Below are 25,079 nucleotides of genomic sequence, written 5' to 3' on the forward strand. Positions count from 1 at the left end.
GTTATGAGGAATTCAGAGCAGGAAGTGTGAAGACTATGTGCATTTTGACATGGTTAATCTGTGCTGTAAATCAGAGATAGACAAACAGAGAGAGAGAGAGAGAGAGAGAGAGAGAGAGAGAGAGAGAGAGAGAGAGAGAGAGAGAGAGAGACACGGGGGAAAGAGAGAGAGACAGAGAGAGAGACAGAGAGAGAGAGAGACGGGGAGAGAGAGAGAGACACGGTGGAAAGAGAGAGAGAGAGAGAGAGAGAGAGAGAGAGAGAGAGAGAGAGGGACGGGGAGAGAGAGACACACAGTGGAAAGAGAGCGAGAGAGACACGGGGGAGAGAGAGAGACACACGGGACAGAGAGAGAGACATAGGGTAGAGAGAGAGAGAGACACGGGGGAAAGAGAGAGGGAGAGACACAGGGGAGAGAGAGAGAGAGAGAGAGAGAGAGAGAGACACGGGGGAAAGAGAGAGGGAGAGACACAGGGGAGAGAGAGAGAGAGAACAAGAAAGAGAGAGAGAGAGAGAGAGAGACACACACAGGGGAGAGGGAGGGACGTCTTAGACAGTGACTTGTGGTGTGGTTCAATTTTCACATGACTCAAACACTTCTAGGCAACTGACAAGGTGTAGCTGCTCTGAGGAGAGGAGTGTACTTACAATGGATTACTAATCACGGTAAGTAACCTACATGAGGTTTCAATAAGGTTTGAAACCTATAATCTATAATAATAATTTGATTTACTGTCTGATGTTACATCAATATACTCCTGTCTGATCTTAAGTCCCAGCTCTGTTTGCTTGTTTAATGCTTGAAGGTGTTTTAGTGGTTATGATTATCTCCAAGGATTTGTGAACTTCAGTCATCAAATTAGTTGTACACCAGAAAACTGCTGGAGTCCGTTTGTATCAAAAAGAAAAAAAAAATGTGTTGTTTACTATTGAGGCGTGTTTTCATTCACAGGAAACTTCTGAAGAAACAACTGCCCACACCTACATTAATGTCCGTCTCTTCTTCCCCAGGACATAAAGAAAGGAGAAACCCATCGACCACAGCGCTAACAGTCTGTCTCGAGTCGCTGCCTTCTCTGCCAATGTGCAGTTTCAGCCGAGATAACCTCAAGTTATCCTCCAGCCGAAGGCCGTGACGGGGAAGAAGACCCTGGACTTGTTTAACGAGGTTGTCATGTCGGCCCTGGAGAAAGACGTTTGGAGAGAACTGCTGTAGGACTCAAACAGGACTCAAAAGGAGGCAGAATGTTTCTTCCTGGACGGTCCATTTGGTGTGTCTTACTCACTCTACGCATGCTGGCCTGTGGCTCGGAGAGTCCTGGATATGACAGCCATGAGGTCTTTTGCTTGCAGGTACTGGAGAGGTGCACTGCTGGGATACACTGACGCCGATATTTTCCTCTGCTGCAGTAAAGTACATACAGCTTTGTTGACAGATCGCACTTTTAATTTCCTTTTAGTTCTGGAGCAGCCTGCTCACACATTTTCATTTCCCATTTTTCTCTGATAAAGTGTCTTATTGTCAAACATTAACTCAAACCAACGCAGGGATAAAACCACCTGCCGGCTTGTCAATAACTAGGTGTTGTATGTACATTAATCACAATACAGTCCTCTGAACGGTACATATTTACCATCCAGATAACAGTTACAATGCCATGACACACGCTAAACATGTGTCTTTCTTTGTTTTTTCCAAATTGAATTTTGCCTCCTTTTTAGGGTCTTTCTGATTGCACCATCAAGGATGAGATGCCTCTCATTGTACCGGAGGATAACGGCGTGGGCGTCCAAAACCTGACTCCACGTTTCAAGCTCTGCTGCAGGGACGGGGCTCTGTGTGCATTATGTCTGGTGATCGACGCGGAGGTCAACTTCGAGCCAGACAACGACATGGAGGAGGAAGGCCCCTCTGGGCGCGATGAAGAGGATTACAGCGAGGAGACAGTGAGAACACCAAAAGGTATGAAACTAAGGCTACATGACGCCCTCTATTAACCCATGACAAACCGTTAACATGGCTAGAATGTTTAATGTGAGCGATTAGAATCCAGTAAATGAGTTACAGTAAAAGCCTGATGGCTTGTTTTGAAAAAAAAACAATTGCTATTATTACAATACGTGCAAAAATGTACGATATGTTGAGTATTCTCTGTCTTCAAACGTGGAAAAAACAACAACACTGGTATGCTCTTTAAGCGTGGGTTTGGAAGTGAGTTTCAGGTGCTGTTCCTAATTTTCCATTACTGAAGCCCCACCCTTTTTTTTTTTCTGTGTTGCAACAGCGTCTGTGACACTGTGCTACAGTGCAGCGTCTGCCATGCCCTCATGCAAGAAGGTGGAGTTTACTGTTCATCGAGTCGCTCTTAATCAGACAAACGGGGCAAAGGTACTGTAGACTGGAATGTAAAATCTGAACTGTATGCTCACCTCCAGTCTTATAAACTCTGTGTGTGTGTGTGTGTGTGTGTGTGTGTGTGTGTGTGTGTGTGTGACTTCTATAGTTTTCTGTGGTGATCAATAAGCCAGCTGGGGTTTCCTTCAGCAGTCACGTGACCGTTTATTCTTCTAAACCGTCGCATCTGCGTCGAGACGTTGTCGTTCCTTCTCTAGATGAAGGTAAAGTTTTGGTCTTTTTATCCACAAAGCACCTGTTGAACTCATGAACTACCAGCAGTGACACACACTGTGTAATCTCTCTGCAGTGTGCTCCCAGGAGCAGCAGGGACGTGTGGCACAGTGCCGTGGTAAGTAAGCCCCACATTACACACGTGGTCGCTTTCCTTTTCTTTTTTGTATTTGTCTTTGGGGAAATGAACCGGTTCTTTTTTTTTTTTCCCTTTTTTTCTTTCCCTCCTTTCAGTGCCCAGACTCAGCTGTGTAATCAAGCAGGAGTTGAATCAGGTGGAGCTGCATTTTGCCGGCAGGAATAAAAGCCTCCCCTCTGTGTGCGTCCAGTACGAGCAGAATGGAAGATGTCAGGTCAGATGACAGTCATTTAGCAGACGCTTTTTTTCTTTTTTGTATGTTTGCAGGGCTAAACAAAGTATATTCAAATCCTTTGCTCAAGTAGAAAGTGGCAATACAACAATATATATATATATATATATATATATATATATATATATATATATATATATATATATATATATATATATATATTAAAAAAAATTGCATTCAAATTTCAGTTAAGGTGTATAAGTACAGCAGGTATTATCAGCAAAATGTACTTGAAGTGTAAAACGTCAAAATACTGTTTGCAGAATGGTCACTTTACATGTTAATAATGTACTAATTGCATTATTATTACTTTTGCTTTAATATAGAAGCCGGATTCAAACTGCTTTATATACCGTCAGGTAGTTTGATGTATCAATGCATCATATTTTTTACAAGACAATCGTGTTTCGTATGTAAAATGTTTTGCAGAGTAACTAGCAGGACCGCAAATAAATCTGTTTCTGAATATACAACAAAAAGAACATTGAATGTTTCGCATTGTTGCATGAAAAGATGAATCGATAACATGTATTTTAAAGTGGCATAAAATGAAGTAAAGTTCAGTACAGGTACCTACATTACCTGAGTAAATTGTTCAGTCACTCTCCACCTCCTGTTGGTCGCTCTCATTAAAGCCGTGATGTGTTCAATGTTTTCTTTTGTAGAGATGGAACAGGACGCCAATCCCACTGCATTCTGTGACCCCCTGCATGTGTCTCCAGGTAGCATCACTTAATAAACATCATGGTTACTTATGGCCACCACACCAGCAGTGTTGTGTCTATGCTGACCTGTGTGTGTGTGTGTGTGTGTGTGTGTGTGTGTGTGTGTGTGTGTGTGTTTTAGGTATGGAATGAGGACGAGCAGAGGCGCTCTCTGAGCTGCCCCTTCATTAACACAGGTGTGAAATCTCTTCTTTTAGTTCACTCTACAGGGTGAAGGGTGGGCAGTTTTACCTTTTTGGTATGCTGATGTTTCCTATGCGTCCACTCCAGATTTCCTCCAAAAGAACGTATGGCACAATGTGTCAGTGTCTGTGAGAGAGGGTCAAATGGGCAACTACCACACAATGCTGTGGTGGAACCTGTCTGCCCCCTGCAGGCTGGAGGGTGAAGTGTGGCCCTGCCACAAAGAAATCACCTGCAGGGAGATGAAGGGCTTCAGACAACAGCTGGCAAACAGCACATGGAGACAAAACAGCAAGGGACAGTGGGTAAGAAACGTTAATACTGAACCTTGTACCCTTTATTCTGGTGCTTTACATTTGGAAGAATCATCTTGTTCCAGCCTGTTTGACCAAGATGTATCACTGTGTCCTCTTCAGGAGAAAACAGGGTTTTTTGAAGGAATCAAACTTCAGTATTCACCATGTGTGATGGTAAAGTATTTGCAACCATCCTTCTATGAGTCCTATATTTTCTTGATTACTGATGCTGAATAACTCATTCATGTTTATCCATTTGGGCAGGTGAAAGTGAAGGGAATGGGAGATGAGCTGGGTCCATTCTGTGTTAAAACCAGTGAGTCCAACACAAGTTTATAATACACAATCTGCTGCTGGTTGGGACATATTTTGCTAAAAGACAGCACCTGTTTCTTGAGCTTTTTACCAAACAGGAGTTTTGTTTTGTACTCCTTGCAGCTGGCAGGTGGCGCTGGAGTCTCCTGGTTGTTGGCGTCATGCTGTTGGTTTGCTTGACTGTGCTTGCATTTTATCTCCTTCATGGCTTCGTCAAGAGTGAGTTTTATTAATTTCTTTCTTTTTGCATTTAGTGTGTTGGATATGTAAGAACAGACTGTATGCTACATAGACCCTCTGCTCTGGAATTATTAACCAACCCATGATGAAATATGCATTGACCAAATTTCCCAAAAAGGCTCATTTCATTTGCCCCAAACATCAAATCTTGTTTGCTAGATCTGATCCTATGATACATATCTTTTATCAATTATTTGTGGCACTGAAATTATAAATATCCCCGTAGTGTATTTCTGCTAAAATGTACTCCTTCATTTTCTGATTTTTACAGAATGCGTGTGGAGCTGTCGTCACAGCGGATTTGTAAAGAGTGAGTATTTTCTTGCGATGCCACTACTTGAAATCACGATGGAACAACTATCAGACATCCGTCCCTGTGTTTTTTCCTTTTTTTTAAAGTTGGCGGGAAGGGTCATGTGGTGTTGCTGAGCCCCCCAGATGCGGACGATTGTGTTTCGGAGTCGGTATGTGGACTCGGATCCCAGCTCTGTAACCAGGGCTTCAGTGTGTCTGTGGACCAGTGGAGCAGGAAGGACCAGTGCGCTCTGGGGCCTCTGCCGTGGCTTTACTCCCAGCTGCCGGAGCTGAACAGCCGGGACAGCCGAGTTGTGCTCGTCTTGACCCGCAAAGCCTTAGAGAGAGCAGAGGAATGGACCCATCGGAACGAAGAGGCTATCAAGACAAAGGAGGACGACAGGGGCCTCCCTCAGATATGTTCCCCTTACTCTGATGTCTTCACAGCCTCCTTGAGCCTCATCCAAGGGGACAAGCAGTGGGGCAGAGCTGGAGAACGTTTCCTTCTAGTGACCCTTGACTCCCATCCAAGCGGTGACGGGAGTCTACCAGAGCTTCTTCAAGGGCTGCCCTTGTTCCAGCTTCCCTCTCATACCCAGGCTCTCTTGTCTGAGCTCACTGTGGGAAGGACTGCGAGGGGATCAGGTAGAAGGACATGGACAGGGTGGAAATGGAGTGCCTTAGATGGACGGAGAGCAAAGCCTAAAGAGGGACCAGACCAGCAGATGGCAGCCTACGGTAAATGTGCTGAAGTTGAGGAAACTCTATGACAAAGCGTTTGAAGCGCCCATAAATTGCTGCTGCTCTGTGCATGAAGGACAAGTTCATCCAAAGTGTGGATAACATTAAACACAAGACACTATTAACACTATTAAAGGCCAGCTGGCATTGATCTCAATCGCTGTTATGCCATGAAATCACACTACGTACAGTAATGTACGACAGTATGTACAGTAATGTTTACACTTATACACACAAATAATCGCCTTTATGTTCATCATATACAGTAGAACTTTACCTTAGTGTAAATCAAATGTAACTTAAGTAATGACCTTAATGTTAATCATATTTACACAGATCATATAAAAGCCCCTCATTCATTAGTACATGCTGTCATTTCCCTTTTTTCCCAAATTCATTTTAGCTGAAGGTCACAATGATTGGAGGGTTATTCAGATCACCTGTTGGGCTCCTGATTAACAACCGAGAGCAGCTTGGTGCATTTCCTCCAGCGGCCAATCAGGGCGTGACAATGCCTTTTTCTTTAGGGTTCATCAAGAGAGGAGGGGGATTTCACATCCAGTGCATTTTGGTCTTTCCTCGACTTGCGGACCTCGTTTCAGCAGGTTCAGCCATACATTCTGGTCTTCAGGCACGTTTGAGGCTGAACTTTTCTGATTGAGGGTGACGTCGAGCATTCCGGAACCTGGTTTGAGTGAATATTTAACAACACCTTTGCTTTAGGTTATACCTGCATCAGGGCGGACTTTAGTGCTATTCATGTAAGAATTTGTGTTTGCCTAAACATACATTTATACCCACAGACTTTGTTTTATTTGTATTTATTTTACTGAAACCCCCTTTCATACACATTTCCTTATTATTAAAGAGGATTTTCCCCCTGTTAAATTTGATTTTCCATGTAAATATTTCTGTATTACGTGGTTGGGAACTGGTTGTCAGGCTTTGTCTCAATCAGCTGAATGAGGACAGCAACAATACACTATCACCATGCAGGTGTCCATCCAGCATGTCCCAACATTCATTGTCATCGTTGTAAAGGCAAATGTCACAGAGTGTGACAATATTTAAGTGTATTTAATGTTATTTGGACACTAACCCTGATCTATGGCACAGATGAATACATTATATCAGGCTTCGGCCACACAGACTTTGTCTTTAGGATGAAATCATTTGTTTATTTGTGTCTTTACATAGGATGTGTTGACCCTATAAGGCCAATACAGAATATGTCCAGACTTGTCCTTTTAAGCTTTCACATGTCTAACTTAATATTCTACAGACTAAATGTATCCATGTAGCCTTCTGTATGTCTGCCAACACTTGTCTATAAATAAATATGCTTATTTATGTGCATGGTGGACCTCGGATTGTGATTGGCCGTCTCTCAGTGAAAGGGGGCGGTGGATCTTATTGGTGCAATCTAATGTCACATAAAGGACACCGGGGAAGTGCTCGTTTAACGGCGTCCTGACAGCCCGGAGGGGCGGGGCTTTGAGAGTGCTCCGTGCTCCGCCCGCGTGGGATGTTTGCTGTGAAACATCCCACGCGGGCGTCAACCACGAAGTGAAGTTTGAGTTTGAGTCGGCTGCGTTCACAGCTTTAACACGTTTAAAGACGCCACAGTTCAGACTCAGTCGAAGCACTTAGAGGAGGTAAAGAAAACTCTGAACTCATGTTTCGTGTTTGTCTCGAGGTACAATTAAGTGCTCGGTGTGTTCTACTTGTAAATGTGCAGAAGTATTACTAGCATGTGAAGACCCATCCCAGAGTAATATAGGCTACTGAGCAGCTGTTTGAGGTGGAGCCAACTGTAAACTTCATCTATGCGTCATATTTGTGAACAGATGTATGTAATATTGAATATGGAGTCACTATACTGGCCCAGGTACATGAGGAGGACTAAAAAGTACAATAGTATGCGTCTTCCATGAATTAAATCAGAAGTATAAAGTAAAGTACCTGGGGAAAAAAAAGAGATAACTTTGTTATTTTTCAACCTGGACCTTATTTTCTCATGTGTTTCTATCTAAGTGACACATGGGGAGAATGTTGTGCTCTCTCTCTCTCTCTCTCTCTCTCTCTCTCTCTCTCTCTCTCTCTCTCTCTCTCCTCAATAATATGAATATGATAATAATCTTTCTTTATGTAGCACATTTCATACAGACTATGTAGCTCACAGTGTTGTACAGAAAGCATTACATTTAAACTGTAATTAAAAAAAAAAATCAACAGATGAATAAGAACGGGAAAATATTTTACTTTTAAAATGACCAAAAAAAAAAAAAAGTTTATACATCAAGGGTTTAAATACATAAAACAAATACAAAATAATCAGCAACGTCTTATTCAGAGGTGATGGGGATATAAACTGAACTTATATTTTTGAATTGTCCCAAAGGTGAAGCGTTTCATTTTTATCCCTCATATACTTTATTTTTCCAGCAATCTGTTTCCGAAATTAGTATGATCCCATCTCTCACGCATCGTTTAACAAAACCTGGGTGTGATAAACAGCTTTTATCTTGTGGACCCGACGGGACAGATGGGGGAAGGGATGCTTCACAGGAACCTGCTGCAGGCTGCTTGCCTGTGTTGTCTGCTGGCTGTTCAGGCGCACAGCTGTCCAGATGCCTGCAGCAAGTGTTCGGGCCCAGAAAAGGACCGGTGTGAGGAATGCAGAGCGGGATGGACGCTCCACAGTAACTCCTGCGTAGGTACTGTATACCGAGCTTATCGTCCCCGTACGTGCAAGTAATAAGACCAGCAGACGTTCTAAATGTGTGTGTGTGTGTGTGTGTGTGTGTGTGTGTGTGTACGTGTTCTGTTTTAGACGTTGATGAGTGTGGCACCGAGCTGGGTTTCTGTCCAACAAACAGCTACTGCTTCAATACAGAGGGATCCTTTGAGTGCCGAGGTCAGTGGTGCAGAAAGACGCAACATGTGGGCTTTTTCTAGATGTAGAAATGAAATAAAAAGGAAATAAATAAACATAAAAAGTCAATCAATCAATATTTGTTTTGCCAAAACATAAAGATATTTGGTTTAGGAGTGATTATCCAAGAGAGAGAGAAGCAGCACATCCTCACCTTTGGAAGCTGAAACTAGCAAATGACTGACATTGTTTGACTGATGAACGACTTGAGCATTTAATCAATCCGTTTTTGAAATTTGTGTCCATTCCTTTTCTATTGATTAACTCGTTGACTGATTATTGTTTCAGCACTAATCCAGGCAGATGGAGCCCCAAACTAACAAAAGGTGATACAAGTTGTCAGACAATTCAAAAAATATATATCTAAATATATCTAAATATATGATACTTTTAGGCATCATTTTACCAGTGTTAACAAAAACAAAGCTAGCACACCAAACATTTTGATAAACAAAACAACATTTCCCTTTTTTCCTCACTACGTTTCCAGGTTTTCTAATATTTACATGACAAGGAGATGGGTGTGTCCATCTATGAACAGTGCAGGGTGTGTGTGTGTGTGTGTGTGTGTGTGTGTGTGTGTGTGTGTGTGTGTGCTTGCTTCCTATCTGAGACTTACTTTCTTCATAAAACTACACCACCCATTATAGATCATATAATATAGGGAATTGTATGCAGCTGAAGCATCGCTGCATTAACTCTTTAATTTATACCTTTTAGCACTTATGCAAATGTTCACAATGTTAGTTTTTGGTTAAGTCTGTTTGATATTATGAGAAAGCAGATATTAAATCACACGCATCTACACCATGTTGAGCGTGATGCAATAAAGTAAGTCCTTCATTGCTGCCCCTGATGATCCCTGTGGAACCTGCCCAGCGATCTTAATAACTTGGTCCCGACTAAGTTGCTCCACTCGAGAGCTTAAATATGAAACAATACTTAGTTTCTTCTCGTCCGATTGTGTTCTGTGGCATTTTGCAGTCGTATACGTTGAGTAAATAAATGAATAAAATGGCCCCTCTTTCCTCAGACTGTTCCCCGGCCTGCGTGGGCTGTATGGGTAACGGACCAGCACGCTGCAGGAAATGCGCCTCTGGGTACACACTGACAGGGTCCAAGTGTGTGGGTAAATGCTTAAAAAGAGACTATTCTTAAGTATTATTGTATCGGTGCGCTCCAGAGGATCTCCGATGGGATGGTATCATGCGTCTCTCTTTTTTTTTGTTTTCCTCAGATGTAGACGAATGCAGTGACCGGGTGCTCGCCTGTCGCGATCTGGACGAGATTTGCACCAACACAGAGGGCTCTTTCCGCTGTGACTGCGCGGAAGGATTCATCCATAAGGACGCCGTCTGTGTGAAGAAGCAGCATCCTAGTGGGTCTCGTCAGAAGCACAATCACTAACCCGAACTAACCCTATAACCTCCCCTCTCACGCTGGTCTCTTGCGCAGGTGTTCAGGACAAAGGTCTGTTTGAGGACATCCAGGACGACGAGGTGGAGGTGCTGCAGCAGATGCTCTTTGGGGTGGTGCTTTGCGCTCTGGCCACCATGGCCGCTAAGGGAGATTTGGTCTACACATCTATATTCATGGGAGCGTTGGCAGCCATGGCGGGGTACTGGCTTTCTGACAGGGGGGACCGTATATTAGGCAGCTTCTTAAAGGGACGTTAAAGCTTCAAAGTGTTGTGAAAAAAAGGACTTAAAGCAGATGAATCTTGTGCATTTACTTGTATTATAGATGCTGTAAGTTATTAACGTCATTCTGTAGTACCACAGCGCTGGGCGAGATGAGTGGGAAAGTTTATTTATGATCTTTTTAAATAGTAGTTTGACAAAGCTTGACTCAAGGTGTACTTACCAGCTTGGTCTTTGAGCTTTTCAATTGTGTTTAATTAACTGTCTTCATCACTAGATCAAGTTTGCTTCGTCTTTACAAACTCCAATCCCTGATGAAGACGGCAAGATGCTGTTGAAAGCTGGCCAAAGGGAACGAAAAAGACTTTTAGACGATTGTACCGTTTTCCTGTACCGAGTTGAAAATGAGCCCTAATCGTCTCTTTTTTTTTTTTATTGTTTTCAAACTATCTTGTTCTGTCATTTGGAGCCATTTCATATTCAGCATCAATGACACTGTATTTGCACTCTTTAAATACAATATTGTAACATGAACAATCTATATAGTGACATTTAATTGCCTTTTTAATCAAAGTGCACGTTCGTCTATATGAAATATAAAACACTAATAATTGTCCGACGTTAACATAGCTTTCCTCGTTCGTCATTTCGCAGGGTGCTTCTGTTGCTGATGACACATTTTTTTTAACACCTGTTAAATAAAATAGCACCAGAACGTTAAAATCCAGGACTTAAATGACGGAGGTAGAAATTGTTACTAGCGTCATATTCTATATGAATAATCTATTACGAAATTGAAAGCGATATGAAATCATCGCACTGCTTGACTTACTAGTGTGCTTGTTTCCATGCATTTAAGTGTAATACCGTGATCGTATTTGAACTAGAATATATCATATTGACGTATAGATTTTGACTGATTTTAACTCGAAGAGTAGAAAAATCACAAACAAAGACAGAAAGAAAGTCACCTTTATTTGATGGATATAAACAAGCTGGCCAACACTCAATAGTAATATTCTGATACAGCACATACAATAGCAAACTGGGTCACTGAGGACAGCCTCCTAGGTTTAAAAAACAGAAAACATCACAGAGTATCCATGCTCCATTCAAAACTTTGACTCAGTCTCGCTTTTTTTTTTTTTTTTTTTTTTTTACTCTAGGGACTTCCTCTGATAAAGTTTTTTTTAAATAGATTTTTCTCTTATGCATTCATAACACACACACACACACACACACACACACACACACACACACACACACACACACACACACACACACACAGAGACCCACACCCATAAACGCAGCTATGCACACACGCACACGCCTCTCTCTTTTCTGAATACATTTACACAAGCGACCCCAAAAAACATGCTGCACCCTCACAAAACTGCACAGGCTGTCTACTAAGGGGGACACAGTAAGTGAGACACACATCACTCTCAAACACGACATCACACCGTCACGATGCAGAGTAATGAGTGAGGAACGATGCTTCGTGGGAGATTAGCTCACGTTCACGCACGTAATCATTCAGCATGCTGGACACTCACATTGAACTTGTTCCTAGGTCTTTACTGTACAGCTCAACACATTTACAGATACAAATAGTACAGTCTCAAACTGGCATATTCGGTAAGCTGAAACGATAGAAAAAATAAATAAAGTGAACTTAAATACAAAAAAAAAAAAAAACGAATACAAAAGTAAACGATATTTGTTCTGTCAAAACAAAAAAATGTTTCTGGCATTGGTCACAGTGATTTGTTTGATCCAAACGTAATAAAAGAAAAACAACTTATGCAACAATAAAGTGAAATTATGTGTTAGGCTTTTCATGCTTTTTTTCTCTCGAAGGCCTTTGAGAATCACTGGTGGACCTACAGGCCTTTCGACTCGGAGTCTGTCTATCCGGCTGCTTCTAGGCACAGACGCACACTTGACTTCTTGACTGCGCCTCACACGCCGAGCGCGATGTCAGTCATTCACGACCAGGATTAGTCTTTTTCACCTAAGCCTAGGAAACCAGCCTCTAAGCCTCTGTGTCTCCTAGAACCTGTTTTTTCTTTTTTCTTCTTTTTTTTTTTTTTTTTGACACAACAGTTGAGAAATCATCGCTCTGCATAGAGAACAGGAGATTATCCTTACATCATCGCTTTCAGTTGGCACGTTATGAAAAAAAATTCAGCATGCATGGGCACAAATGAAATGTGTCATGTTTTCTACCGTGGAAATTATAAATGGTATTTCATGGTAGGAGAACCCCCTACTTCAAGTATTCAGTAGATAAGGACCTGAAAATGGAGGATTCGTACTCCCCCCCCCCTTGATGGTGAAGTGAGAGGATTTTTGCTCCTCTGTCTGCTTGCATTGTCTTCCCTTTTTTTTTTTTTTTTTAAATCAGGACTTTTCTCTTAACATTTGTAAACACAAACACAAAAAAAGTTTCACACAATCTGTTGATTCTTGGTCAGTGACAGGAGCTGTGTGAAGGTTCATATGTGAAAGCAGACGCGACACCTCGGTTTGTGGAGGAACGGGCGGATGGAAAGACGTTTACACACGACGATCAACACTTGGCCATATAAGTGAAACACACAGGCACCATGAGGGGAGGGACAGGAAGTAGGGGATTGTCTTGAAACAGTCTAATTTAATTTTTCCACTACACTGTGTGTTGGGTTTTTCTACTTAATCAGCTGTCACAGTCACGTATGTCACCACTTCTGTTTACAAGACGACGACGACGAAACACGCGGAGGAAATGCATCTCGACAGAGTCACTCAAATGGTAAGTGTGATAGTCCTCGCTCACAAGTGCACGTTTCTGACTGCTGACGGGCAGCAGACGTAATCTCATTGCTACTTATGTGAGCTGCAAAATTCAGTCTTTTTTTTTTTTTTTTTTTTTTTTGTTCATTGTTCAAAGCTGTCACCGCAAGCGGTGTTCAACTACATGTTTTCACATTGAAGAAAGGAATGTAATAATGTCATCTTTACTAGACTCCTAGATAGATTTGGATATACTCGTCTATTTCACATAAAACTGCTCTAAAGCTCTTATTTTGTATTTTTTTTTTTTTTCTTTTTTGGGGCTGTCCTGTGTTTTCAGACAGGGAATGTTACTTGCTGCTGAGGGGTTTTACTCATGTACAAATCAGAGGAAAATCACACCACTCAACACTCAGTAATAAGACATCTCTCGACCTCCAGCCAGTTATAAAAATAACCATGAAGAAGAAAAAAAAACATATATTATCTTGTCAGTTTGAAACGATTTTCTGACCACGTATAGACACACTATAGATTTCTCTCTATATGTATAATATGTGCATATCTATCATATATGTGTACAGTTGTTTTACGAGGCACAGGCCTCCTTGTTGAGAAGGAGAAAACAAGTCACTATGTTCGGGGGAAGCCACACACACACTACTGCCAGAGGAGGAGAAGGGGAGCAGGAGCATACTGTAGGTCAGAGACTGGGCTGTCAATGGTACAAAAAGACCTGCAGGAAAAACATCTATTGAACATCCTCCACTTCGTCGTCTATAATGTATTTATAGTAGCAGTATTCATAGAGGGAGATCTCCTCCCTGTGGGTCTTGAAGTGATTGTTGCTCACAAAGCCCCGAAGGTCAAATCGTATGTACAAAGCAGTCTTTTTATTTTTTACAGTTGTTTGTTGAAGCCCGTTGTGGGATCAAGTCCCTCTACTGTAAAAGGACTAAAAGATGCTCTTGACCAGGTCTTCAGACACCATTTAGTTTGAGCACCAGCAGAAGCACCATTAGTAAAAAATCCTGCAACACGGAGGAGGATAGGTGCATAGTCTCAGAAACGTAAAAGTAATCTGACTGATGAGTAGTTTCTGACCGCTCTCTTGGCCGCTCTGATTGGATGGTTAATTACACTTTGATTGATAAATTTGAGTATGCGTTCACTCTACACTGACATCTGCATAGATTGATTTATTTTAATTTTTTTTGACTACTTCTGATTAAAATGAGGTAACATGAGGAGGAAGATGGACGGCACCCACAGCCTTGAGGCTAGAAAAAGTCCAAAAGCTCGTGCAGCGGAGGAAACCACCGCCGCCGCTGCAGGCAAGGCTCCAGGTGGACTATTAGTCGGCTCACGAGAAATAACAAAAAAAACCAAACAACTAAAATAACTCAAGTCTGGTGTGTGGGACGCTATATCTCTTTTAGAAATTGCTGATCGTTGTGTGTTGGGCAGGTGTGGAGGTAAAAAAAGAAGTCACTGTGTGCCACAAAAGAGTGAAATAGCTCATCAACACGATCAGATGATTCAAACTACAAAAAGAGTCGTGAGGGTCATGATAGCCAGGTAGAGGGGTCAGATGTCACCAGGCGGATCAGCGGGGCAGTGAGGATCAAGAAACCATGAACGAGTCAGCTGGGGGAGCCAACCGGAGCCAGAGGAGTCAGTCAGGCAGGGGAAACGGACAGCGAGACAACCGTAGGAAGATGGATGAGGAACCAATACTGGGCTGGCAGACAGCCGTGAGATCTTATGCGGGAGGTTCAAGAGGGCCCCTGTCGGCCCGAAGAGCAGCACGTCTGTCTTCCCATCAACATCTGTCTCTTTCCTCCCAATTCAGTTCCGTATCTGAGATCCCGTGCTGAGGAAGTAGATTACGTCCGCTCTCGAAGAAGTTCCAGGAACCCTGGAGGAGAAATGTTTGGGAAATGTATTTTCAATAAATAAATACAATTTTGTGTGCCATTATGTATTATGAAATGTTTGAAATTACCTGCGAAGCTGTCAGTCTCCCCCGCATGACCCGAGTGGCCCCATCCTCTTCCCCGGAAAACAAAGTAAGGTCCCGTTGCTGAGCGTTTATTGAGTGGAGGTAATAAATGTTCGGTAGTGTTTCAACATCATGGCATGGCTGTGCTCCTCCAGTAGTGACTGAATCATCTGAATGTGAGACACAAACAGAACACTGACGTCACACAGCGGTTTCTCACGGGACACTGACGATCATAAAGCGGTGAAAATGTTAAACATATCTCACCCCTCAAAACAATATTAGAGCTTTGGTTGTCACAGCAAAGATTATGCCCAAATGCCCTCGTCGTCATCCTGTTGATGTCAGTGTGACAAGGCCGGCATCAGAGACAAGCATGGAGGGAAGAAAGTAGACGGAAACTGGAGTAAATGCTGATCAAAAGACTGCATTTATGAAGCATAATGAGATGGAAAAATACGCTTTTGAACGATTTCAAGTAAAAGAAAGCGTCAGAGAATCTATTAATGCGCCAAGTAGTTGCAGTTCTTTTGGCGACGATTTTTCAGGGCTGTGCTTTGATGGCAATTTTCAAAAACGAATACACCAAATGACATCTAACCTGGTCCGGAGCGGGGCGGTGGCCAGCGTGCGGGGGTCCTCGGGCCGGCCCTCCGCGATGATGGGGCGATGGGTGGCGTGGATGCTGGCCGTGGTGCGGGTGTTGAGGGTGTTGAGGGTGCTGAGGGTGCTGAGGGTGCTGAGGGTGCGGATGCTGGGGGTGGGGTCCTTGTTGTGGAGTGCTGTGTGGGTGCTGAGGGTGAGGGTGCTGCTGCTGCTGCTGCTGCGGAGGAGGAGGGTGTCCGTGCGGGTGCTGTGGAGGATGCTGTGGGTGCTGTTGGTGAGGGTGTTGGGGCTGCGGGGTGCGTGGGTGCTGTTGATGCTGGGGAGGTGGTTGGGGGTGCTGGGGGTGCTGCTGGGGGTGCTGCTGAGGGTGCTGCTGGGGGTGCTGCTGAGGGTGCTGCTGGGGGTGCTGCTGAGGGTGCTGCTGAGGGTGCTGCTGAGGGTGCTGTGGATGAGGTGGATGAGTGTACTGGGGTTGTGGCTGCTGCGGGTGCTGTTGGGGGGCCTGTGGGTGCTGCGGGTGCTGTGGGTGTTGCGGATGTGTGGTGTGTGGATATGGAGTCTGCTGGGCGTGGGGAGCGTGGGGAGCGTGAGGAGCGTGGGGAGCGTGGGGAGCGTGAGGGTACTGCGGCTGGGGCTGAGGCTGAGCGTGCGGGGGCTGAGTCGGAGGGTGGTGAGGACCATGCGGGTGATATTGCTCGTCTTCGTAGTTGTCGGCGATCAGCTTCATTCTGCTTTGTGTCTGTAGAAAGAGAAGACTGGTTAGTGCGTGATGATCAGCAGAACATTATTCCCTCACAATGAACATCAAATGAGTTCATGACTGGACAAAGCACATCTTTTCAGTATATGTGGATTGACATAAAAACAGGAACACCTTACAATGTAATACAATCCAGCGCAATAACCATGCAACCAACACTGAGGCTTATATGCTCCTTTTCTTTCTTCTTCAGCTGATGCATTTTCATCTCTATAGTCATTTTTAAGGTCGTAATGATTTAGTTTCGAAAATACAAAGAAAAGTTGTTTTGTGAAATATGCTGAGTAACTGTCTTGCTGAGTTTAATAGGAAGATTGACGCCATTCTCCCATCCATTCACTGACTACGACACTACAGTCAGCAGCCAATGAGCTTAGCTTAGCATAAAGACTGAAAACAACAGGAAACAGCCAGGTGTAGTCCGTCCAAAGGTAGCAAGGAAGCTCACTAACTCACATGTTTCACCGGAAAACAAAAATGAAAGAGTTAAAAAAAAGACAAGAAAGGGTTCTTATTAATAGTATGATATTTACCATATGGACAATATTCAAAGTGAAAATCAGTCCAGTCCAGTGTCCATCAGTCTACATTTAACCACTATTCACTTGTACTAATGCAATGTAAGCATTGTTAGGATTTATGAGGATCGTTTGTGTAACCACCTCTGTGTTTCTTACTTAAAAGTGATTTCATTATTTACAAAAGCAGACACACATGTGAGTCATGTTAAGTTGATTAACTGCCTGAATTCCTGGTTTATAAATCACACTAGAGCTATAGAGCCGAGAGCTTGATTTCAAATTAGACTCAAGTCAAAGATTTGAGATTTGACTTGGACTCGACTGCTGCAAGACTTTACTTACTTGAGACTTGACTCCTTGAAGACCTGACATGACTTGAGGCTTGAAAGCAAAAACATTTAAGACTCAAGTTTGGACCTGGTAAACACACCTTAAATATGACATGACTTGGCCTATGCACTGAATGGATCTGACCGCAGCTATGCCAATGAACAGAGCTTTGATAGGAAACTATCAGAGCTCAAGTACGGTGTCACGTTAATGGCCAGAAAAGAGTGGCGAATGACTTGCAATGTGCAAATGATAACTTGTAACTTGACTTGGACCTGCGTGAAATGAACCTTGACCCGCCTCAGCTCTGATGAAGCATAATGAGTCACATTTGGGGGGAAAAAACTGAACTAGCAAAGAGGATCAGTGGCCATGCGTGTGCACCGCCCCCTGTAGATGAAATGGAGAAAAAAAATTGCCTTGTGGAGCTACATTTTTTTTATTAATGTTGCCTTGGCAACCAGCTACAGTGCAGACAAGAATTTTCCGTGACATTGTGCTGCAGTACTAACGTGTTGCTTGAGCTGGTGCATCAGTTTGTCCCGCTCCCTCTTGAGGGACAGCACCTCCTCCTGGGTCTTCTTCTTATTGGACGCGGACAGTTCCAGCAGTGCAATGTTGGCGTCTTTCTCACTGATGGCCGCCAGCAGAGCTTGTTGCCTTGTAGAACAAAAACATTATGCATCAGCACCTATAGCACATCAAATAGAAAGCACATTAAAGATGCGGTGTGTTCGTGAGACATCCCGTTTTTGTGAGGTTGACGTCAAACGATAACACTAACTTCATCTCCAGAATCTCCTCCAGCTGTTTCCGGCGCTCCTGCCTCATGTTGGTGAGGTGTCCGTCTCTCTCCTGCAGCGACTGCTGTGTGGAGGACAGACGCTGCTTGGTGGAATCCAGCTCCTGCCTCGTCCTTTCCAGTGTGTTCATCAGCTCCTCCAACTGCGTTAGATGGGAACACACACACCAAATGTAAAAAAACAAGACAAAGACGTGTTTCAGTAACAAAAGGTATTAAACCATCGCTAAGTCTATTTGAGTGATTGTGAGTGTATTTCTCAAAAGTAGACCTGCACCTTTATGTGGTGGCCGCTGTCCATGGAGCCGTCTTTACGAGGGTCTTGTCCCAAGCCTTTCTTGTCCCCTTGTGGTCCCAGTTTGATGTTTGGACCTTTCTTTGTCATGTCTTTGCCTCCTTGTCTGTAAAACCACCAAAATGCATTTTTCTGAATTCCATTCTGTAGTTGCTGTAGCATTTATCTATTAAGAAATGCAAAAGACATACTTGAGGCAATAGTGTTACATAAGTAGTAAGTATATGTGTGTGAGTAGGGTACAATATATTCTCATAAATCACAACAAATAAACATGAAACAAACAAAAGGAACAAGTAATGGACACTCATGTCCATTTTGAATGAATCTTGTTTCAAAATGGAACCAATCATGAGATCACCAGGACAGCAAAAAGACATGAGCATCACAGATGAGTTGATCGCTTCATGTTAACATGACATCGCTGAGATGACTCACAGGTTTAAGCACCAGAGTTATTATGGGTAGAGAAGGAGCGGGGTGGGGAGGGAGGGAGCGGGGAGGGGGGTGGCATTACTTACCTAGGAGCTAGACTGCAGATGGGGAGAAGAGGAGATAGAAGAGAAGGGGATGACGGGACAAGTGGAGGAGACATTGGAAGCAGCAAACGAGAGCACACAAAGGAAAAAGTAAAAAAAAAAAAAAAAAAAGAGACATTAGAACCAGAACATAAAGAATCGACCACAAAAAAAGAAATCAATACAGAGGATCCAGAGGAGATCACAGTGTGTTCATTGTCAAACATGGGAGATCACAGAGGCTCCCGCGACGGCCGCTGCTGTGACAGCCTGACGCAGCGAATGCACGATGCGCCTTCTCTGAAAGTATAGAACCGTGTGCATCTGCTGCCAAGCCTGGGAGTGGCAGACATGCAAGTCAGACAGGCAAACGTCAGCGGGGCAAAAGAAGAAGGGAAGAGGACGGGTCTGTGCGCCGAGCAAAAGGAAGGGAGGGGGGGGGGGGGGGGGGGGGGGAGCCAACAGTGGTTTGACCGAGAGAAGGAGTGAGCTAGGGAGAGAAGTTAGTTATGGATGCAGGATTGTTGGTGGACTGAAAGACACACTTCAAGATCAAGGTTCAGTCCAGATCCTACCTACTACAGCACCTCACTCACAGAGCGCGTGGAGACCTGGAGCACAGCAGCTCTTACTCATGCGGGCCGCTTGGCGGATCATTTCTCTTAGTATCTGGTAGAGCAAGCTAGGGATGGGGCAAGTTAGGAGGGAGGGAGCAGGAAGGTGGGCACTGGGGGGGGGGGGGGGGGGGGGACCACTAGAAGAAAGAGGGGCCGTCAGGTGATGTTAGTGGAAGGATGAGAGGGTGAGAGTTACAGAGGGCGAAGGGTGGCGTAGGGAGAGGTGGGCAGATGGGTGGATGGAACGAGCGGGGGGGGGGGGGGAAGTGTGCTCACGGCAGGAGGACGACTTTAAGCTTTAAGGACAGAAACGTCCTACGTAAGCTGCAAACAAACAGCCATCGCCACAGAAACACACAAACAAAGTGCGTGTGTGTGTGTGTGTGTGTGTGTGTGTGTGTGTGTGTGTGTGTGTGTCTGCAAGTGTTTTAGTGTGCATGTGTGCTCTAATATATTTCAACGAAGGACACCGAGGGACAGGAAGTACAATATAGTCAACTGAAATGGTTGGGGAAAAAAAAAGCGAGAGCAGCTGGGAAAATCACACCGAGAAAACTGCTTCTATTGCAGCATATAGAGCGGTATTTACAGTATTACTTGGTGTTGCATATTTATATACAAGTGCAAATTCTGATAGGGGCTTACGGTCACAACGGTGACAATTTACAGTGTAAACGGTGACATTTGGTTGCCAGTTTGCTGAATCCTTGGTGTGATTTGGTTTTTATTGTGCGACTTTAACATGCATCTTAACAGAAAAAGGAAGCCCAGGGTGAAATGACGTCTTACTGCTAAGAGGAATCAAAATGAACACCACAGAATATACAAACACCTGGACATATATTGCAAAATTAGTCTTGTACTATATCTAGTATATTTGTGCAATTATTAACACTCTATGATGTGGTGCGTTAATTTTGTTATAATGGGATTTGTCATACAACTACATCTTTGTTGACATCATTCCCCATTCTATCATCAGCGCAGACAGAGATGGCTCTTTTAACGCTGGTTGCCACATGCCGTTTGAAAACATAAACATGCAGCATGAACTCTCTCACGCAGACTGATCGACGACCATTCAAAGCACACACACACACACACACACACACACACACACACACACACACACACACGTTCCACTGAACAAACACAAGCTACAGACAAACGCAGACATGAATCCAGGGATCTTTGAATTGTGTGTGCAGGGTTACAGCGATGCAGACTGAGAGATGTGATAATGCTTCAGACAGCAGGCAGACGCAGGCACACAGGTGGAAGATGCAGCAGTCGCAGTCGGAGACTTTAACCACGCAGACAAGCTGAAGTGCCAGGGCAGAGCACTCACTTTCCCAGGAAGTCCCACACCATGCCCCCTATCTGCTGGGGGGCAGCGGACACAGAAGGGAGCGGGTCAGGGGGAGCTCTGCCACCGGGACGAGGGGTGGGGCGAGGGGCAGAGGGAGGGGGGCTGGTTTCGGGGGGGGGGGGGGGGGGGGGGGGGGGGGCACAATGGAAAAGAGGAGGAGTCGCATAGGTGGTAGAGAAGAGATTTAAAAAAACAGGAAGGAGAAGAAAAAGGAGGTTTGAGACCGAATTTGAAAATGATCAATGGCGGACGGTGGAGAGAGAGACAGGTGGGCATGAAACAGAAAATAGAAAGAGGAAAGGGACAGAAAAAAAGTGGGTAAAGATGGCAAAAAAAAAAAAGACAAGAACACTTAATTAATCAAACACCACTAACAAATTAGCATGACAGAGAAATGAAATGGTCCCTATCACTAGCTGGGCAGGAGCAACAGAGCTGCTTTTGCGACTCTTAAAGCGACAGGGACGTTGGCAGACGGTGCTCATGTGTCCTTTTCATGCAGTTTATCCAATCTTTGTCTCATTAGTTTAAATTCAAGTCCAGGATAGTGACGGCGGTCTCCTCCATCAGCCGAACCAAAGCCAAAAAGCCGCATCAAGCGAAGAGACTCTGGACCGCACGGAGAGGTGACGAGGCCACCGGCTGTATCCATGTGGTCCATTAACTGAAATCAGTCTGACCTCGGACTTAGAGGCGCTTTGTGTTCTATTGTCACATCTAACAAAGCGTCACAACTTTAACGGAGGCAGAACCTTCTGCGTGTATCTCAACATGCATCCAAGGAAAGGTGCATTCACGTATTTCTGAGTGTATCATAAAAAGCCGGGGATCCGGATCCAGAGCAAGACACTGAGCCGACACACTTGTACACAACAACAACAACAACAACAACAACAACAGGAAAACGACAGTACATGAACACAAAGACACGAGGAAGTTCATTTAGACATTCAGTCAGCTGACAGAAAGGCAGGACTGTTAAGGCTTAAGTCTTCTAAATATTAAGGTTGATATTGAAGTGACCATGCGACTGGATGAATAAGACTTGGATTATTCTGTTGTATTGTGAGAGTTTGTAAATTGATGCGTTTACTTTAAGATGATCTTTGAATACTTCCCTAACTTAAGTCTTAGACAGTCAGGTGTATTTACCTTTCCAACTCGGCGATCTTCTTGTCCTTGTCGTTCTTCTCGGTCTCAACCTCCCGCAGGATGTCCAGGAGTCTCTCCACCTCCGTCTGAGCCTTGTTGACCTCGTCCTTGTAGTAGCCCACCTCCTTCTCCAGCAGCTTCACTCGGTCCACGTACTCCGGGTTCCCTCTGGGGCCGGACTGCTGCTCCACCTCGTGGGCCTTCTGCATCCGCGTGCCCGGGGGAAAGACGCACGCAAACAAACAAACAAACAAACAAACATGCACACGTGCACACACCCGAAGATACACTCAGTTAACGTTATAACATCAACACAACCATGCAGTTACGGCACAGAATGTTTTACTGCCCAAGGAAGAGAGATACATACAGTACAGTGCAGTCCATCACTGTCTTATATTAACCACTCCCCTTGCTCTCTCTCTCTCTCTCTCTCTCTCTCTCTTTCTGAATGAATAAGTAAAATGTTGGGAACAAGGGCATCATTACTGGTGCCGGCTCATTAGCTTTAACAGAGCTATTATTTAGCTCCATTTAACAGCCTCCTGAGACTCCCAGTCACTTTGCACACTTGGTGAGCGTGCAGAATGCAGGGCTGTGTACCTGAGTGTTTGTGCAGCACTTTAACGATCAAAAAAATAAAAAAAATAGTAACAAATCAGCTGCAGTGAAACGCTAAATCACGAACCTGACTCTTTGGCTGTCTGTCGAGCTAATCAGAGCTCTACCGCTCGATCAATATGGACTATTTTCACACCGTTACTGCAACAGTTTGTAACTCTCCATGAAGTACGACACAGTGGCACACATCACCCTTGAGACAATATTCAGCCACACATGTCAACACAAGGTCGCAAGAGTGCAAGAGTGGTACAGAGCCGGAGAGCATCCACCAAAACACTGCAGTGATCTCCAACCACGACCGACACCTCAGCTAAACCGCACCACACCGAGACGAGAGGAAAGCGGGGGGGGGGGGGGGGGGGGGCAACACTGACGGTGACGGCATGCAACAAGGTCGACTACGTCATGCACACCCAACGAAGCTGCGCAGTCTTTGTGATTTTTCAGTCAAAAATAATGGAGAAACAGAAGCAACAGGGACCCAGGTAATCTGTCGGCTAACAGTAAGTCTCATATTTTAAGCATGAGGAGCGGTGGTAGGGTTTAGCTTGTGGTGAGATTTTTTGTTCTCAATTATTCAAATTGTCAAATATACATCAAGTGGAAGTATATCAAAAATAACTTTTGTTGGACATAGGAATTGGACTCCATTCAGCCTGTGGGTGTAAATGTGGACTTTGATGAGAGAATTATGCTGACGATTTAATGGCTTTTGTATTTTCATGATTTTATTTTTACCGGTTTGTTTCTGTATTGATTCATCCTCTGTTTCTGTGATATATTGTACACCTATATACAAAATAAAGTACCTGAAGCTCAACCTGTTCTGTACCTGTGATTATTATTACTAAACACCACAAACATGCATCAGTGGTATAAGTGAGAAAATACCAAATGTCAGCATCAGCTTCCCTCGTGCATCCCTCCTAACTATTTAAAACTTGAACTTGTATGATTCTAAAATAAACAGAATTTGATGTTTTTTAAAAAAGACAAAAAAAATCAAAGTACTCCAAATAATTTCTCTGTCATCTTATAACATCATTCAGTAACAAATGAGAGAAGATGGAGAAACGTGTGGCTTCACAGTTCATAACAGGGTTGTACGATTAATCAGAAGTTAACCCTCTCATGTCCTCTGACTTCCATTACATACAATATCTGAGTCGCCTTTGTGAAGACATTGATGCTTAATTAATATGGATTTAGGCTTTTCGATATCCTGCTCTCAAACATGATAAAGGTCTAAAGTGACTGAACACTTATCTTTTAAAGTCTTTCATTGGACAAAAGTGTGCAGAGCCTTTTTTTTCACTCTGCAGTTAAACAAGCTAATCACAGATAAACCAAGTACAGATCCACAATTAGAAGGGATATACTGCATAAGTCCAACTGACCACATAAAGTGAACTTTAAATACTGCATATGTTGCACCAGTCTCACCACATGTGTCACAAACACCAATAGTTGCAGAATGAGGACGTTGCACGGGGACTCTGAGTGCAGCATAAAGCTCATTATATCAGTACAGTGCCATGTTCAACATGCATCTGGGTGGCTCAGTGGGTGAAAGCAGAACCTATTTCTTAGGGCTGGCATATGATCCCCATGTAGCATGTTTCAAAGAAGCTATCAGTGGTTCCTCATGCTTTCAATATGTGCCTCAGAGAGCTCAAGAGAGGGACTTACAGGATTGTTCATGTGACTGAATAGCTGCTCAGCTTGCTACATTGCAAACGGAGGGGTTGAGGAAGGGAGTAGGGCGGGAGAGTAAGTGTTAGGATTTAGTCTGAGCCAGAGGAGAGAACAGCAGGATCAGACATGTTACAGTACATGTTTGACAGAGCAGTAACACAGTCTCAGTACAGCACATGTTGTTACAGGTTAAGGGCAACACATCACCGGACAAATGCGCAGGAACAGACACACCAGGTAGTCGGTGGATTATGGAGTAGGAGGAGGCAGAGGGAGGGTATTTAATGGTCCGTTCTCTGCGGCGGCCTATCAAAGCAGTGCAGGAAGCGTGATGGTGGCTATTGTCCTAATTAACTGTGTTTTATACAACGCAGGTTCACGTTTCAGATAAGGAATTGGCATAATGAGGGATTACAGGTTTTCATAGTTGTCACTTTTACATAAAGCGTGTTCTGTTGAGGAATTTGAGATTAGTCATTACAAAATGATCCTTCATGAAAATAAGACACAGTGTCAGCCCTGAGCTACAGACGCATATATGAGCCGGGAAAGAAAAGACGGCAAACTCTTTAAATTCTAAGAATAATAAGGAATAATTCACAATCGGTGAAGAACTACTTTAAAGTGTCTATCCGAGTGGTCCCT

At 43.9% G+C, this 25,079-nt stretch overlaps 3 protein-coding genes across 9 annotated transcripts in view; 2 read left to right on the forward strand and 1 right to left on the reverse strand.

Annotated features, from left to right (window-relative positions):
* On the forward strand, positions 1–7,154 carry il17rc (interleukin 17 receptor C). Its single transcript, XM_068712092.1, has 15 exons — positions 1–665; positions 1,011–1,352; positions 1,722–1,962; positions 2,285–2,388; positions 2,504–2,618; positions 2,705–2,746; positions 2,863–2,981; positions 3,665–3,721; positions 3,846–3,900; positions 3,995–4,212; positions 4,324–4,377; positions 4,468–4,519; positions 4,642–4,737; positions 5,030–5,068; positions 5,158–7,154. The coding sequence occupies exons 2-15, from the start codon at positions 1,245–1,247 to the stop codon at positions 5,820–5,822; spliced, it is 1,965 nt and encodes a 654-aa protein (XP_068568193.1). The 5' UTR covers positions 1–665; positions 1,011–1,244; the 3' UTR covers positions 5,823–7,154.
* A 176-nt stretch (positions 7,155–7,330) lies between these two features.
* Positions 7,331–10,909, forward strand: LOC137873724 (protein disulfide isomerase Creld1). Of its 2 annotated transcripts, none has more exons than XM_068712101.1 (6): positions 7,331–7,448; positions 8,311–8,510; positions 8,627–8,710; positions 9,762–9,857; positions 9,966–10,106; positions 10,184–10,909. In XM_068712101.1, exons 2-6 carry the CDS (start codon positions 8,339–8,341, stop codon positions 10,402–10,404), a joined length of 714 nt encoding a protein of 237 aa, XP_068568202.1. In that variant the 5' UTR covers positions 7,331–7,448; positions 8,311–8,338; the 3' UTR covers positions 10,405–10,909. The 2 variants fall into 2 exon arrangements, with proteins under 2 accessions (XP_068568202.1, XP_068568201.1); XM_068712100.1 differs by having other exon boundaries at positions 8,339–8,510.
* A 4,316-nt stretch (positions 10,910–15,225) lies between these two features.
* Positions 15,226–25,079, reverse strand: part of LOC137873723 (ELKS/RAB6-interacting/CAST family member 2) — a 32,755-nt gene continuing 22,901 nt past the window's right edge. For 3 of the 6 annotated variants that reach the window (XM_068712096.1, XM_068712095.1, XM_068712093.1), the window contains 9 exons: positions 24,429–24,464; positions 22,116–22,318; positions 18,981–18,992; positions 18,442–18,565; positions 18,147–18,307; positions 17,875–18,022; positions 15,747–16,490; positions 15,413–15,480; positions 15,226–15,315 (listed from right to left, as the gene is read on the reverse strand). In XM_068712096.1, the coding sequence (XP_068568197.1) occupies positions 15,454–15,480; positions 15,747–16,490; positions 17,875–18,022; positions 18,147–18,307; positions 18,442–18,565; positions 18,981–18,992; positions 22,116–22,318; positions 24,429–24,464 (1,455 nt within the window). In that variant the 3' untranslated portion in view covers positions 15,226–15,315; positions 15,413–15,453. The other 3 variants (XM_068712097.1, XM_068712094.1, XM_068712099.1) reach the window with 3 other exon arrangements.

This window comes from Cebidichthys violaceus, unplaced genomic scaffold (assembly GCF_023349555.1).
Source record: "Cebidichthys violaceus isolate CVI_PGR_0920_01 unplaced genomic scaffold, fCebVio1.0.p SCAF_17, whole genome shotgun sequence".
NCBI classification, from domain to species: domain Eukaryota; kingdom Metazoa; phylum Chordata; class Actinopteri; order Perciformes; family Stichaeidae; genus Cebidichthys; species Cebidichthys violaceus.

Excerpts from the sequence above, each read along its gene's own strand:
- LOC137873724 (XM_068712101.1), top strand. The coding sequence starts at position 8,339 with ATGGGGGAAGGGATGCTTCACAGGAACCTGCTGCAGGCTGCTTGCCTG. Across the intron at positions 8,711-9,761 it reads GGGATCCTTTGAGTGCCGAG|ACTGTTCCCCGGCCTGCGTG; the intron begins GTCAGTGGTGCA and ends CTCTTTCCTCAG. Across the intron at positions 10,107-10,183 it reads TGTGAAGAAGCAGCATCCTA|GTGTTCAGGACAAAGGTCTG; the intron begins GTGGGTCTCGTC and ends TCTCTTGCGCAG.
- il17rc (XM_068712092.1), top strand. The coding sequence starts at position 1,245 with ATGTTTCTTCCTGGACGGTCCATTTGGTGTGTCTTACTCACTCTACGC. Across the intron at positions 3,901-3,994 it reads CTGCCCCTTCATTAACACAG|ATTTCCTCCAAAAGAACGTA; the intron begins GTGTGAAATCTC and ends CGTCCACTCCAG. Across the intron at positions 4,213-4,323 it reads AAAACAGCAAGGGACAGTGG|GAGAAAACAGGGTTTTTTGA; the intron begins GTAAGAAACGTT and ends TGTCCTCTTCAG.